This window comes from Peromyscus californicus, unplaced genomic scaffold (assembly GCF_007827085.1).
Source record: "Peromyscus californicus insignis strain IS unplaced genomic scaffold, ASM782708v3 Scaffold_3__1_contigs__length_106647218, whole genome shotgun sequence".
NCBI classification, from domain to species: domain Eukaryota; kingdom Metazoa; phylum Chordata; class Mammalia; order Rodentia; family Cricetidae; genus Peromyscus; species Peromyscus californicus.
The window spans coordinates 45,609,980-45,626,682 of NW_026294551.1; the positions used below are offsets into that span (position 1 = coordinate 45,609,980).

General features: G+C 40.2%; 1 protein-coding gene across 3 annotated transcripts in view; it reads right to left on the reverse strand.

Moving 5' to 3' along the window:
• The window catches only part of Ssh2 (slingshot protein phosphatase 2), a 254,194-nt gene that overhangs the window by 65,833 nt on the left and 171,658 nt on the right, over positions 1 to 16,703 (reverse strand). For all 3 annotated transcript variants that reach the window (XM_052755974.1, XM_052755973.1, XM_052755975.1), the window contains one exon: positions 3,666 to 3,769. In XM_052755974.1, the coding sequence (XP_052611934.1) occupies positions 3,666 to 3,769 (104 nt within the window). The remainder of the gene's footprint in view (positions 1 to 3,665; positions 3,770 to 16,703) is intronic.

Consider the following 16,703-nt stretch of genomic DNA (forward strand, 5'->3'; position numbering starts at 1 on the left):
GGGCTCATCCCTAAATAGAACACCTATCCACCTCTCAGGCCTCAACAAAAGTTCTGGAAAATTGCAGAAGGGCAGAAGGAATGTAAGAGCTAGAGGCTAGGAAGGAATGTGAAATACTGGGCAGCACACCCTGGAGCTCACTGAAGCTATGGTTACCAGCACAAGATCAAGTCAAACAAGATCAGTAAACATTCTAATAGGCAGTACTAACTAAACTTAGTGGGTTCTTAACAAAAAAAGGGAAGACCATGAAAGGGAGAGGGGCATGTGCTAGAGGTGCCCGAGGAAGTAGGAGGGAGGAGCTGGGAGTTCCTGGGGGAGTAGAAAGGGCGTTGGGGATGCATACAATTGAGGTTGTTCGCATTATGAAACCATCAAAGAATTTTATACACACACACACACACACACACACACACACACACACACACACACACACACAGGGGCTGTTAGAGATGGCTCAGCAGTTAAGAACACTTGCTACTCTCTTCCACAGGACTGGGTTTGATCCTCACCACTCACAACTACCTATAGCTCCAGCTTCAGGGGATTTGATGCTACTGGCCCCCTCAAGCATCTGCAATCATGTGCACATACCCACATGTAGATACATACCTATACATAATTAAAACAATAATAAGCCTTTTGAAAAAAGAGAGACCAGCAAAAAAAAAAGATTTAAGACACATTTTTTTTTCATTTCCCTCTTCTGTACTAGGAAATCGGAGGATTTGGCTAACAGGAGGCAGATAATATGCTGTCACAAATGATAACAATCTAAGAACCCAAGGCTTTATTTCTACCCACCTATGGCACTTTTTAAAGAGTTTTAAGATGTCTGATGCAGTCACATAACCATAGATGGCAGTATAGCTGGTTTTCACACTAGGCTTGAAACCTACATATATAATTTTCTGTGTGTTCACTTCATAGCTTTTTTTTTTTTTTTTGGTTTTTCGAGACAGGGTTTCTCTGTGTAGCTTTGCGCCTTTCCTGGGACTCACTTGGTAGCCCAGGCTGGCCTCGAACTCCTGAGTGCTGGGATTAAAGGCATGTGCCACCACCGCCCGGCCACTTCATAGCTTTTAAGTATGACATTAGCTGTGCAAAAAGTAGTGTGAGGTAGGGAGAAAAAAATGCATGTAGGTGTGATTAAAAGCTTGACAAGTTTGGAAACCTTTTCTCATTTTTTTCTCAAAGAATAATTTTTTCCCCTCCCCATCTCACTGCTTGCTTCTGACTAATTCTAGTGTAACAGAATCCTTTAACCTTCAAAATTAAAAAGAAGATCCATTTTTACTATGTTTCAAGCCCAGAGATACAATCTGAAGAAGCAGCATATGTTCTTAGGTATAAACCCAAGGGAAATTAAAATACATGTACAGATGAAAACTTATATGCAAGTTCATGCTCATTATTCATAATAGTCTACAATTTTAGCATTTGGGAGGTAGAGACAGAAGGATCAGGAGTTCAAGGTTAGCTTTGGCTACATGGTGAGTTTGAAGCTAGCTTTGGTTGCATAAGACCTTGCCTCAAAATAAACAATCAGGTACCCCTTCCCCCAAAATACACACACACACACACACACACACACACACACATCCCAAAAAAAAAAAAAAAAAACAAACCCTCAAGTTTATACCGGGTATGGTGGCTCACACCTGCAATCAATGCACAAGAAGCTGAGGCAGGAAGATCGCTGTAAATCTGAGGCCATCCTGGGTTACAGAATGTGACTCTATCTTACAAAACGAAAAACTAAAATCAGGGCTGGTGATATACTAAAGCAGTAGAGGGCTTGCCTTACATGAAACAAGGCCCCTGGGTCCCATTCTTAGCACAACGAAGCAACAAACACCACCACAAACCTGAGTTCCTCTTGAAGACCACGAGAGTAGCCCCGGAAAACACTCAGGATGCAGAACCTGTGGAGAACCCTGAACAGCAGACCCAAATTCCTCAAGGCACCAGTGGTGCAAAGATCCAGCTGAATTATTTCCAAGTCAGACAAAACCCAGCACTCTCCCTTCTGCTGTGAGGCCTCTTACCTGAGCTGTCTGTCTAGAAGCTTAGTTTCCTTATCTATGAAAGTTTGGCTATGAGCAAGCAGGGTATTATTTCTTACAGGGAAATTCATGTTTACAGAGACTAACAGGCAATATACCTCTAAAGTCCCTCCTTTATTTTATACTCTGCACATATTTCACCAATAGTACCTAAATTGCAGATAAAGTTTGATTAAAGAATTTTGTCATCATTTTCCTTAAATACTTAAAGATGTTTATTAATAATATAATTTGAAAATTGTCAAACAGTATTTGGATATTTTAAATGCCCAGATTTAAAAAAACAAACAAACAAACTCCAGGCACATTCAAGAACTACGCATAGGAACACACCATCAGACATTAAAGCATTTGACACATGCTCTTCTGCTTAGCCAAGGCAGTTATGTGAAGATTTGGCTTGTATAAACTTCAATTCTACATATATCATCCCGTCTGTCTAGTCTGGATCACAAGTCAATTCCATGCAGTCCGTGTTAAACCTGCTTTTTCTTTCTACTTAAGTGAACAATGTCAAGTAGAAATATTTGACTGTGAAAATTTCATTTAAAAAAAAAAAGTCAACCAGGCCAGGCAGGAGCTTGAAAAGCAGCTAACCACCCCACTTACTATTCCATGCCAGGGAGTAATTCACCCAAAATATTAGTCAGATGAGTTGGATTTAGAACAATAGTTTGTCTTCTTTTTACTGTCATAAATATCCACACCCAACAGAAATAAAAAGCTTAGCTTGGCTATTTCCTTTGAGCATTCACACTTTTTGGCAAAATGCTCAACTCCATCTATGATGGGGGATACTGAGGAGGAAGCATTGTGAAAATATACCCAAGTTAATTTTTTCAAAAGTTTTTCTCCCTTATTTAAAAAAAATGCCATTGTCAGAGAGCTTTGGCAGGAAGTTATTAACATGGCCTAGGGAAACTAGTTGTAATTGTGAACTGCTACATTCTAATGAGATGAAAGTCCAAACAAGAAGTAGTACAGCCTCTAAAGTAGCTGAGATTATTCTGATTACAGCTAAACTCAACTATTGACTCAATAGGATCCAGTATTTCCTGCTTTCACCTCTGATCTGTATGCTCAAGGTTCCTTCCTTGTAATTTTTTCCACTCCTGGAGGTCACAAGTCAACAAAGTTAAGGTAAAAGGTTTGTGTGGTTAGCTTTAATTGTCAACTTGACACAGCCTAGAATCACCTGGGAAGAGAGAGTCAATGGAGGATTGTCTACATGGGGTGGTCTGAGGGCATGCTATACAGGGGATTGTCATAATTGTTAACTGATGGGATAAGACTCAACCCACTATGGGTGACACCATTCCCTAGGCATGGTGGGTCCTAAACTGAGTAAGAGTAGAGAAACTGAGCTGAGTACAAGCAAGTAAGCAAGAAAGTGAGCATGTATGCATTCATTTCTCTCTGCTCTTGACTGTGGATGTCATGTGACTACCATTTGAAATTCCTGTCTTGACTTCCCTGCAGTAATGGACTATAATCTGGAATTATGAGCTAAAACAAACCCTTTCTTCCTAGAATTGCTTTTTGTTTAGATATCTTATCCTAGCAACAAAAGGAAACAAGAATATATATATGCAGTTTTACCTGCATGCTTGTTGCGTCTGTGGCTGATTCTTGGTGTAGACGAGCCATTCCCCCGGGGTAGAAAAAGGGCAGCACCTTTGACAGTTAAAAAGCTCTCGCTGATGCTGTAAGGAAAAAGTTAAGAGAAACATTACTTAAGGATGTAAAGTGAATAGGATGGAGACCCAGTTTAGGATTTCTCTCTCTTCTCTACCCAAAGTTCCAACTTCACAGGGTGAAGTATGCCTTTAATCCTAGCACTGGGGAGGCAGACACAGGCATCTGATCTCTGTGAGCTCAAGGCTAGCTAGCCTGGGCTACAAAGCAGCAAGCTTCATGCAAATCAGGGTCACATAGCGAGATATACCATCACAACCCCCCCCCCCCCCCCCCCGCCTCCCCCCACACAAAACCAAACAAAATGAAAAGGAAATTAAAACAAACAATAACAACAAACCCAAATTAAAAGATCAATTAAAAATAAAAAACACAAACAAAACCAAAATCCAATTTCAAGAGGAGAGATTATTCTTTATTCTGGTTGCTCACATATAGTTCTGCCTACTCTAGATAATTTTTCTAAAACAAAACTTAAAATATTCTATTTAAATTACATGGCAGAAGTTAAGAACAACTTTAAATAAATAAAAGGGCAAAGACTCTGGAACAAGATTGTAAGGGTCTGAATCCCAGCTCTACTGCTGTGGTTATTTATTCTTCTATAAAATGAGGTTATGAGAAGTCAGTGAACATACAGCTTCCTTAGGTAGTACCTGGGTTCACAGAAGTAAATCTCCTCCCAACCCTGAAACAGGGCTTCTCTGTGTAGCCCTGGCTGTCCTGGAACTCACTCTGTAGACCAGGCTGGTCTTGAACTCAGAAATCTGTCTGCCTCTGCCTCCCCAGTGCTGGGATTAAAGGTGTGCACTGCCACCGCTGCCTGGCAGAAGAAATCTCTTAATAAATATGAGGTATTATTAGTGATTAGTGACAGTGTTTCAATGGTGTTCTGATAAGATGTAAAATAGTCTCTGTTTTCTTTTTCAAAATTAAGTTTCCTTTTTAATTTTTGTGTTGCTAGGTCCTGGGATCAAACCCAGGGCCTCACATATGCTTGATAATTACTTTATCACTGAGCTGTACCAACTGCCCAGAAATGCTTCAATATTTATTTATAACAGAGCCAGAGTTTGGAAGAACACTTATTTTAAACACATACACATACACACACACACACACACACACACACACACACACACACACACACACACACACCATTCGCAAGTGTGAGCTCAAAACTGTATCCTTATTAAATAGAACAGTGGTTATCAAAACCTGCAAAGGATAATATGGAGGGGGTATGAAGAGAGGATGGTGGTTGGTGGGTATAGGAGTCTAGTTGGAGAAGACTAATAGTTTCTAATGTTCTATAACACAGTAGGATAACTATAACTGATCACAAGTGTATACTTCAAATTAGCTAAAAGATTTTGAAGGTTCCTAATACAAGGAAATTATAAATGTCTGAGGAGATGAATATGACCTATAAGCCCCCAGATCTATCATTGGACACTGTATACAGAGGGGTGGAGAGATGGTTCACCAGTTAAGAGCACCTGTTCTTTCAGAGGGTTCAGGTTAAATTCCCAGTACCCATATGGTGGCTCAAAACCATTCAGTTCCAGGGGATTCAACAAGCAAACACATGGTGCACACACATATACACAGGCATTCATACACTTCAAGTAAAAATAAATCAATCTAAAGAAATAAAAAAATTGTATACAGGTATCAAAATATTATATTTTATCTCATAAATATGTACAACTGCTGTGTGTAAATTAAAAATAAACAACTAAAATTGCACTCTTAGTAAGCTGCATCTCCACATGCACTGGAGAGGACTAGCACAGAGGAAGTGTGCTTTACTTCCTAGAGTAGATCTCCCATGGGAGGCTGATAACGTAAATGGAGAATTATTGCTTAGAACAGAAGATATTCAAAATTATAATTACAAGTGGATATAAACAAAAAACATATCGAAATTTCTTTCATAACAATGGACTTAACAAGCCTTTCATTGTTATCCACAGAATCTGAAAAGGGGAGAAAGAACTTTTAAGACATTCACAGTGAAGTTTAGAAACATGTAATAGGTTTCTAGGTATGCCCCTGAGGATTTGGTGCTACTCTGGGTTAGCCAGTGTACGCAAACAACACTGCCTACTCAAATTTTCTACTTGGAAAAATCTACCTGACATCATTAATTTACACTGTCCAAGCTAAGTTACTGGGCTGGGGACACGGCTTCCAGGTAGAGCACTTGCCTAGCATGTGCAAAGACCTCAGCTTAACCCTCAGTACTATAAAACCAAACCAAACATAACCAGAAACAACAAAGAAAGAACCTCTCTAAACCTTTCCTGGGGTTCTGGGGATCAAACCCAGGACCTCCCACAACTAGGCAAGAACTCTACTACGAAGCTGAGTCCTAGCCCTGCTCCAAACTCTTAAGCACCTCCTCACAACTGACTCCTAGATTCATCTGCACAGTTGGTTGGGACAAATGTGGAACAGTCAAGTTGGCCTTCGTGTCTTTTTGTCTCCCCACAATGTATCTCTAAAGCACCTGCACATCCTGCGGGTTGTACTCTCGAACTCACTTTGGACCTGTCCATCTACTCCCATCATCATCTTGACTGCTCCACAGTACTGCCATTTTCTTCTTATGCTGTTGTTGGCTTGGGCTTTTTAAAAAGCATTTTAGCTGGGTGGTGGTGGCTTAGGCCTTTAATCCCAGCACTCAGGAGACAGAGGCAGGCGGATCTGGGTTCAAGGCCAGCTAGTCTACAGTGTTAGTTCAAGGTCAGCCAGGGATATACAAGGAAACCCTGTCTCAAAAAACAACCAACCAACCAACCAAACACAAAAAGTGTTTTCACTGAGGGATTCAAGTTTGCTGATGTAACTGGGTCTTAGCTACTCCTCTGATTTTTTGAGATAAGAGCTCATGTAGCCATGTCGGTCTTGAACTTGCTATATAGCCAAGGATGACTCTGAATATCCTATTGTATCCACTTCCCAAGTACTGGGGTTAAGGTATGAGCTGTCATGTCCAGCCAATAGTTCTTTAGTAGTGAAAGACAGTATTATATTGAACTGCAATTACTTTTCAACCATTTTTCTAGCACTTACTAGACTGACTTGTACACAGTCAGTAGCTGTCCAGTAAATTTTTGTTAGAAGAATGGTGAAAGAGTAAAAATAGATAAATAAATAAAGAAAGAAGAAGTTTCCTGTTTTGCTTTTGAAGTAGAGTATCATGTAGCCCAGGCTGGTTTCGTTCACCTTATGTAGTTTAGGGTGATGACTTGGCTCTCTTCCTCCTGCCGTCACCTCTCCAGTGTTAGTATTATAGACAAGCACTAACACAATCTGGGTGTTTATTTTGTAATAAAAGCTTTTAAATAAGTTTTCAAACAGATGAGTAAGGTGACAAATGCCTTTAATCCCAGCACCCAGGAGGCAGAGGCAGTAAATATAAGTTTTGAGGACAGCCTGGTCTACACAGTAAGACCAAATCAAAGCAAATCAAAACAAACAAATAAGCAAACAAAGAAACAAAAAACAAAACAAGACCTTTTAAATGTATAGAAAAGTAGTGTGAATATGTATGTATGTATATATGCATGTGTGGGTATGTGGGTGGCAAGGCTGGAGAGATGGTTCAGGGGTTAAAGTTCGTGCTGCTTTTGTAGATTACTCAGGTTTAGTTCCCAACACCTATATTAACAGGCTCACAACTGCCTGTAACTCCAGCTCCAGGGGAACCATCCTCTTTTTGCTTCCTCAAGCACTTTCACACACTTGGCGCATATACATACACACATGCGCGCGTGCGCGAGCGCACACACACACACACACACAAAATAGATAAGTAAATAAATCTTTTTTTTAAGTAGGAAGAATTTCTGAACACCCATATTTCTATCACATTCTAGCTTTAGTTCTTGGCTAATTTTCTTTCTATCTTCATCTCCTTCACTTTGTCTCTAACGTGAATCAAATCCTAGACATTGTATCAGCAAAAAGCCTTTTGGTAGTTCTGTCTGCAACCACTTTTGCCCCTCTGCAGCCAGTGCTTTAAAGTATATTCAGATTACAGTGTCACTGTGTACAACTCTGTAAAGGCTTCTTTCCTTCATACTTAAAAATGAAGAGCCAGGCTGCAGCTTGGTCTTCTAGGCTCATGAAACAGCCTGCAGTTTTAGCAAGTTACTTCCACCTTAAGCTAGCTGCCTCTTCTTGTTGACTGTGAACTATCCCTGGTCACTCTGTTTTGACTGCAGTATTTCAGGCTCCTTCTCAAGGCCTTTGTACTTACCATTCTCTACTTGAGTCTTCCCCGAAACTGTTGAGTATTTAAACCTCAGCTCTACTATCCCCATGCCTCTTTTCTTTTATCCCAATCACATTCTGTCCTGTTGTCCTGTTTTGTCCCTTTCAGGATATTTTTGTGAACTAGATTATTTATTCACTTGTGTTCTTGATTGCAGTTATCAGCATATAAGCTCTACAGATGCAAGGACCTTACCTTGCTCTCACTGTACCCCTTAGCACTGGAAAGAAACGCCACCAGAAATACAGTAAGGGCTCAAAAGATATATGAGAATACATTAATTTATCCTCGTTTCCTCCCAGTTTCCTGGACTCTTCTGCCAGTGCAGTAGGAATAACTCCAGTTAAGAAATGGGTTATAGAGCACACTGGGTGTGGTGGTGCCTGTTTTTAATTCCAGCACTTGAGGAGTAGAGGCTTATCTCTTGTGAGGCCAGCTTCTATCTACATAGCAAGTTACAGTCCAACCAGGGCTACATTATGAGACCCTGTCTTAAAAAAAAAAGTGTTATAGAACTCCATGCATGTGGTAGATTAATGGGTCATAAAATGAAATTGTTCATGTCAAGTAAGTGGGCAAGCTGAAATCAGCTTTATAATGCTCAATTTTGGCTCAATTTCATGCTTCAATAAAGTGGTATGAGATTGATGAAACTTTTAAGGTTGTAACCAGCCAGAGAGATTGGACACATTTTTAAAAAACAAAACACATAAGAATCTATAGATGTCGTTTAAAAAACTTGCATGCTGGCTAGGAGAGGCTGCCTTGATTTTGTTTTGTTTTTATCTTTAAATAAAGCACAGTTCTCTTGTGGTCTGTTGCACAAGCCCTGTCTCCTGTTACATCCGTGGTGTGCACATGCCCCTGTGTTGTGGACCAGTTTCACTGACATTATGGGAACAATCTAAAACAAAATGTCTGAGTGACAGGATGAGTGGGGTACACCACAGACAGGAAATGAAATTCACACTTCTGCCAACACAGCAACTGTCTGCTTCACTAAATGAAAAAACAAAAAAGTTAAATAGTCTACCTACTCACTAGGCAAAACTAACAGCTCTGTGCACTTTGGTTCCCAGTAAACAAAGCAGTTATCTATATCTACAAAAGAAGTATTTGCTGAGTGAGAGCTTAACAGCTGAGCATACTCCAGTCATTCCCTTTGTGAGACACAAGTAGTTTTCTTTGACAAACAGTAGTTTAAACTAACTTCCTGGTTTGGAGAGTTCTGTAATACTTTTGTTGCTTATGTGTTAAAGAATACCTATGTACATTCTTTGTGTTACACAGTTAAATGTGCTTTTCAAAATGTATGTAGTGTTTTCACAAGAGTAATAGTTGGGGCAATGGGGTTAGTTAATTCAAAACTGTTGGATTCTAGAACTTCATGACTAGAAGAACAGGAGGGTCTGAGATGTAGCTCGGTTTGAAAAGTGTTTGTTTAGCACGCACAAAGACCTGCCTTTGATTCCCAGTATGCACAGACTGGATGTGGTGACAGTGACACAAATTTGTAAAAACAAATCAGGGAGCTGGGCGGTGGTGGCGCACACCTTGAATCCCAGCACTCGGGAGGCAGAGCCAGGTGGATCTTTGTGAGTTCGAGGCCAGCCTGGTTTACAGAGCGAGAACCAGGACAGGCACCAAAACTACACAGAGAAACCTTGTCTGGAAAAAAACAAACCAAAAAAAAAAAAAAAAACCAAACAAAAAAGAAACAAATCAGGGATCATGCTCACATAGGGCATAAGGGAAACCAGTCTTTCTGTTTGGCTTATTTGCGCAAATATCAACAAATGCACAGCAGACCCAGCTGGGTCAGGCAGAAGACTCCTTAAGTGTGATAAAGGGTCCCTGAGAGTGGGACTCAACATACTCTAGATGACACATCCCATCCTTTTTATTCCATGGCCTTAGATATAAGTCCTCAGTGATCTCAAAAGTGACATACTGTTGGTAAAAGAGGGACAAGGGATGAGAAGTGGCTGACTACAGTTTATATTCCTGTGTGTGTGTGTGTGTGTGTGTGTGTGTGTGTGTGTGTGTGGGGGGAAGTAAATCACGTTGTCAAAGATGAAGAGAAGTGGTATGAAAGTGGGAAGACGAAATCCATAATCATGTAGAGTTTCGATGAACAAAATTAAACACTTTGTACTAAATAAAATTATATGTAAATGTAATTTCATGTCCTTCAGTGTAAGGTAACAAACAGTGATCTTACAAGAATAGGAAGAAATCTAATTAGGCCAGTATCAGTGTTTCTGAAACAGCTCTTCAAAGATTCAGTAGATGGAGTTGTTCTTTAAAAACCTGAGGGCTGGTTTGGTGGTTCAGTGGTAGGGAAAGTTGTTTTGCTGGCACATCTGATGACCTGGATTTAATTAAAACACAAAGGCCAAAGGACTTAAGAATCCCTATGCTAAAAAAGAAAAAAAACGATAGAGAAAATCCTTCTTGATCTAAAGATGATAAAACAGCTCTTAGAGGATTGTGACAGTGATACTGCTCTTCAGTCTTTATGGAAATAAAGCTCAAAGATGTCTGTGTCTCTCTTTGCCATAGGATTACTACTTAGCAAGGGAAAGGCATCCTTGGTTACATACAAGAAATGAGTTAATAAGTTAACCCGGCTACATGCTAAATGCTAGACTCTAAGTGCTGCACTTCACCTTTAGAACACAACCTACTGTTTTTAGTTCCACTTAGTTCCATGCCTACTTACTTGTAGGCATCAGAGGGGCTCGAAACAGTATATGCCCAAGATCAAACAGCTAGTAACCTCAGAGCAAGGATTCAAGACCTGATGTGAAAGCCCTTGCTCTGACTGCTTCTTCTATGTTACTCTAGTTTTAGGAACAGTATAATAGATGAAGTACAGTATCTTCTCTACAGAGAATTTTAAAAGAGAATTTAAAAGTAGAGTACAGAGTGAGAGAACTAAAGGTAATGAAGAACATCTGGCTGAGAGATTAATCTAATTGGGCTGGATAATGAAGAACTGCAACCTCTGGGACTGATAGTAGCATTTCAGTCTCAAAAACGGGGGAAAGAGCACTGTGTTCTTTGGGCAAGCCCCCTTGGCCAAACCCTTCAGATCAAAGTCACTTCCTAAAGTATATAAAGGAAAAGGTCAACTAAGGGAAGGAAGAAAATACTTAGCCATTCTGAGATTGGAATAATCTTTGAGGACTGTAGTCAGAGTAGTCGCCTGTGACCAGACAAGAAGGTTAAGGAAACAAAACAAAGCAATATATACCTGGCCAAATGACTGAATGTTGACTGGACCAGAAATTCTGTTTTATAATGAAACATCCACTGAAAGAAATTGCTGTGGGATGTTCTGTATGTTAAATGTGTTGTTCTGATTGGTTAATAAATAAAACATTGATTGGCCAGTAGCCAGACAGGAAGTATAGGTGGGACAAGGAGAGAGGAGAATTCTGGGAAATGGAAGGCTGAGGCAGAGAGACGCTACCAGCTGCTGCCATGACAAGCGAGATGTAAGGTACCAGTAAGCCACAAGCCACATGGCAACTTATAGATTAGTAGAAATGGGTTGATTTAAGATATAAGAACTAGATAACAAGAAGCCTGCCATGGCCATACAGTTTAAAAGTAATATAAGTCTCTGTATGTTTACTTGGTTGGGTCTAAGCGGCTGTGGGACTGGCGGGTGAGAGAGATTTGTCCTGACTGTGGGCCAGACAGGAAAACTCTAACTACAAGAAATGGGTAATTTACTATGAGAATGAAAGTTTCAGGGATGGAAAGATGGCTCAGCAGTTAAAACCACTGGCTGCTCGTACAGAGAACCTGGGTTCCAAGAACCTATACAGCATCTCACAACCACCTATAACTCCAGTTCCAGCAGATTCCCTCTTCCGGCCTCTTCAGGCACCAGGCACTCATGTGATACACATATATAAATGTAGGCAAAACACTCATAAAAATAAAGATAAACAAACCTTAAGTTATTTTTTAAAAAGGAATTTCACTAAGTGAATATAATATTCTTATTTCAACCTTAAATAAAGAAAAAAAATCAAAATTAAATGAAGGAAGTGGTTTTTAATATTTATAACACCAGTCACTTGAATTTGTTTGGTGTTTTTCCCTGACACCAAAATTTATAGGTGAAGACTGTGAAATATTGGCTGTATACAACATCCCTGCACAAAATTAAACTGGTTGGCAGTTATGCTAAATTCAAATATATAGCTCAAGCTGCAGTATTTTTATCTTAAAGAATATTCATGTAGGATTTGTGACCGCCACATGTGTGCCATGGGATGCACTTCCCCCAAACAAACACATAACACATAAATTTTAAAAAAAGTTATTTTAAAAACCACTTAAATAAAGAATATTCATGTAGAGGAAACTTTCTCCCACATTCCACATTTAATACTTTACTTCCCTCTTTTGATAAGCTGTCCTTGCTTAGTTGTTAAATTTCAGACACAAGAAGGGGCTAAGGCAGCTTCTGCCAATCCTTAAGTGAGAAGGACCTGCTCCTACTGAGAAAAGGGCAATCTGGAGCTACAGGTTTCAAGAGGCCAAGGGAGCACACAGCTAGAATGTCATTGCCTAGTGAAGAAACAAAGCTACATACATTAAAAAGAGGATGACAGCTGCTGCTGCTGCTGCTGGTGGGGGCGCACACCTTTAATCCCAGAACTCAAGAGGCAGAGGCAGGTGGAGCTCTGTGAGTTCAAGGCCAGTTTGGTCTACAAAGTGAGTTCTAGGACAGCCAAGGTCACACAAAAAACCCTTGTCTCAAAAAACCAAACCAAACTAAATCAAGCCAATCAAACAAACAAAAACAGGGTGGAAAAAGACATTATGCACTTCAGGACTGCAAGAAACTCAGAAGCATATTTCTAAGTAAGGAGAAAAACATAACTTTGTATTCCTAAAGGAATCTAGATTACAGTGGGAGAAAACAGAAATCCAGGTATCATACTATCCTTGGTGATTAGGCATTCCCCATTCCTATTACACAGAGCCCAACACTGGACAATACTGGAAACAGTAAATCATACCTGGAAGCCATTCCCCTGGGACATTAATCCCAGACACAGATCTATGAATACAGTAGCAAGGTTAATTCTCTCCTTATGAATATAAAAGCACAGTAGACAAATTAGCAAAACAGAAGAGCTTAGGCTTCTAGTTCTTACTGATTAACTACAACCATCAGGCCATTTTAACTCCAGCTAATTTTCCATCTAGACTCTGTTGTGCAATGCCAAGTAAAACTATAGTCAGCTATTTGTTTTCCCTCTTTCTACTTCCTATAGTTGAAGCGGGCAGAGTCTGGGGAAGGCCCTTTGTTCAAGTCCATGAGACAAACGCCAAGGAGGACTGACCTTTCTGGTCTTTTCCCTATAGACCTTAATTGGGGAAGGGGAGAGACAAAAAATTAAAATATCAGAAAATGTCTTTTGGTTTTGTTCATTTTAAATGTTCATTTATAAATAAGATCTTACATTATATGTATGTTTGATAGAAACAATAATTTTACTGTTGGTTATACAATTCAATCCTCCAACTTAACACATCTGGTTTGATGTTTGCTATTTCTGGCTATCTAGCAACAAATCTTTTCTAATAAAACCCACCTTTCTTTTTCATTTTTTTTCATTCATTCATTCATTTATTTATTTTGGTATTAGAATCTTGGGTGTTGCACATGATAGACAAGTTCCTACCATTGAGGTATGTCCCAAGACGTGTGGCATGAGTCATGGCACACGAGTGGAGGTCAAAGGACAACTTTTCTGGAGCTTGTTCTCTTATTGTTTCTGAGGCAGGGTCTCTTGTTTCTGCTGTTACACTTGTACTACAGGCTATCTGACCTGGGGCTTCCGAGCGATTCTCCTGTCTCTACTTCCCATTTCATGACAGGAGTGCAGGGGTTATAGATGAGCACTTATGCGGGCTCATGTGGCAATAAGTGCTTTCAACCATTGAGCCATCTCCCTGAACTCTCTTTTGCCTTTATTTTGAGATACTATCTCAGGGATGCCCAAAGCAGACCTTGAACCCATGATCCTCTTGCCTCAGCCTCCTGAGCACTATCAGACCTGGCTACTCTATTTTTTTGGAAACTCTACCAAATGTGAACTTGGTGACCTTCAGCTCAGGAACTATGAGAGGCTGTGAGGGAAGCTGGAATGTGGCTTATGTCTGGCCTGATAGAATCTTTCCCCTGGGGCTAAGAATCTTAAGCAAGTGAACCAAAGGAGGAGGTATTGTAGCGTATGGTCATGTTGGCTGTGGGGAGTTGCAAGTTCTGTACTAGTCTAATTCTGCTCCATGGCCTTCCTAGAATATCCTTGATTTTAGCTCTTCTCTGATCTTGGTCCTTTAGCACACATCCACTAAGTATACTCTGACACTGTCTAATAAGTATTTGCTTAAGATAGGTTAAAATTCAGTTTGACTCCCAAGTATCAAATGAAGCCAGAGAACTGAATCATTTGCCACAAACCACACAGCTGATTAGCATCAGAGCCAGGTTACTAAGCCCCCAAGTCACCTGACACCCAGGATGGCATTTAACCTGAGAGATATTATTATCACAGGATATATTACTGTCCTAATAGTGTGAAGCAAGTAGCATTTAAAAACACATCTAGGGTGGATAGAGAGATGGTTCAGTGGTTAAGACTGCTTGCTGCTCTTGCAGAGGACTGGAGTCTAACGGGTGCCCCCCAAGCACCTGTAACTCTGGCTCTGGGTATCTGACACCCTCTTCCACAGGCACCCACATGCCTGTGTGCACCACCTGTGCACACACATGTGCATACTCACATATGCAAATAAAAATAAACAAAATTTAATAATAATAAAAAATCATTTTTAAAGAAAAATTAATATGTGAAGCAAATTACTATTAAAAAAACAAAATGTACATCTGGTCAGTCAAGTGTGATGGTGTGTGCCTATCATCATAGCACTTAGGAGGCTGAATCAGGAGAATGGAAACTAGCCTGAGTTATAGAGAAAGATATTCTCTTAAATAAATAAGTCAACCAACCAACTAACCACCCATACAAAAGCCCAAGTGCCAGCTCTGGCCAATCTGTGTACAGAGAACAAAGGTAGGATTTGATGGCAACGTTTGCTGTTTGTTCTGTTTTTCAAGCTTTTTTTTTTTTTCTTTTTTTTTGGCTTTTTGAGACAGGGTTTCTCTGTGTAGCCCTGGCTACAGCCCTGTGTAGTCCTGGTACTTGCTTTGTAGACCAGGTTGGCCTTTCATTCTTTTTTTTTTTTTGTTTGTTTTTTTTTTGGTTTTTCGAGACAGGGTTTCTCTGTGTAGCTTTGCGCCTTTCCTGGAACTCGCTTTGGAGACCAGGCTGGCCTTGAACTCACAGAGATCCGCCTGGCTCTGCCTCCCGAGTGCTGGGATTAAAGGCGTGCGCCACCACTGCCCGGCTCCTTTCAAGCATTCTTTTTTTTTTTTTTTTTTTTTTTTTTTTTTTTTTTTTTAAAGATTTATTTATTTATTATATACACAGAAGAGGGCGCCAGATCAAGCCACCATGTGGGTGCTGGGAATTGAACTCAGGACCTCTGGAAGAGCAGTTGGTGCTCTTAACCTCTGAGCCATCTCTCCAGCCCCCCTTTCAAGCATTCTTAAACAGAGTTCAGGTCTGAGTGGGAAAAGATTAAGATATATTCCCACGAGGTAAATATTTTCATATTATCCAAGTTGCTCCCTTTTCCATTAAGTTTCTTAGGTATTAAAATTGACTTTAAAAAATACCAAAACTATTAAAAATATTAAAACCAAAATGTTGGCAGGGTATAGTGGCACATCCCTTTAATCCCAGCACTCAGGAATCAGGGAAGCAGGTGTATCTCTGTGAGTTTGAGGCAAGCTTGGTCTACATATAGTTTCAGGTCAGTTAGGACTACACTGTGAGACCCTGCCTCAAAACAAAACAAAACAAAACGGAACCATCAACGAACCAACCAAAAGCCCCCACATACTACCCCTCCCACAAAATCAACCTAAAATGTCAGGAAGACCATTGGCCTTTAAATGAAGGCAGGCAAGTGTACCACGGTGAAGAAGTGGATGACTACCCAGTCCTTGGTTTCTTTGTGGTATTCTAGGAGACTAAGAACATTTCTTTCTACATATTATCTGACCACATGCCCATTTCATCTCTTTACAGAGACTTAGAGCATTTAGCATTTGGTTTATGTTTTAAAAGAACTACTAAACATGAAAGACCAGAGCTTCATATAGTAGCAGGTGGGCCCAATTTATACCTTTTGTGAGACTAGTGCAGATCTAAAATAATTTTGACTTCAGAATAGAGAAGAGGATGTATTCTTGGATGCCTTCAAGTTGCTCCCAAACACTTTCTGAGTTAAGCCTGAGTCCAGACCTGCCTATGACAGCCTATTGCCTTGCAGTCTCTGCAGCTGCCATGGCAAAGCTCAGTTTCGACCTTGTCTCTAGCAGTCATCCAAAAATAACTCTCCTAAACAACATAACCACCAGAAAAACACTGAGTGTCCATGAAAGCAGGTGGTCAGAACACACAACAGGCCATAGACTTCTGGTAACTGACAGTGATAGCGAGTTTTGTTTTTTGAGGAAGTCTTTCTCTAAGAAGAGGAGAAACTGCTTCACATTAAAGGAG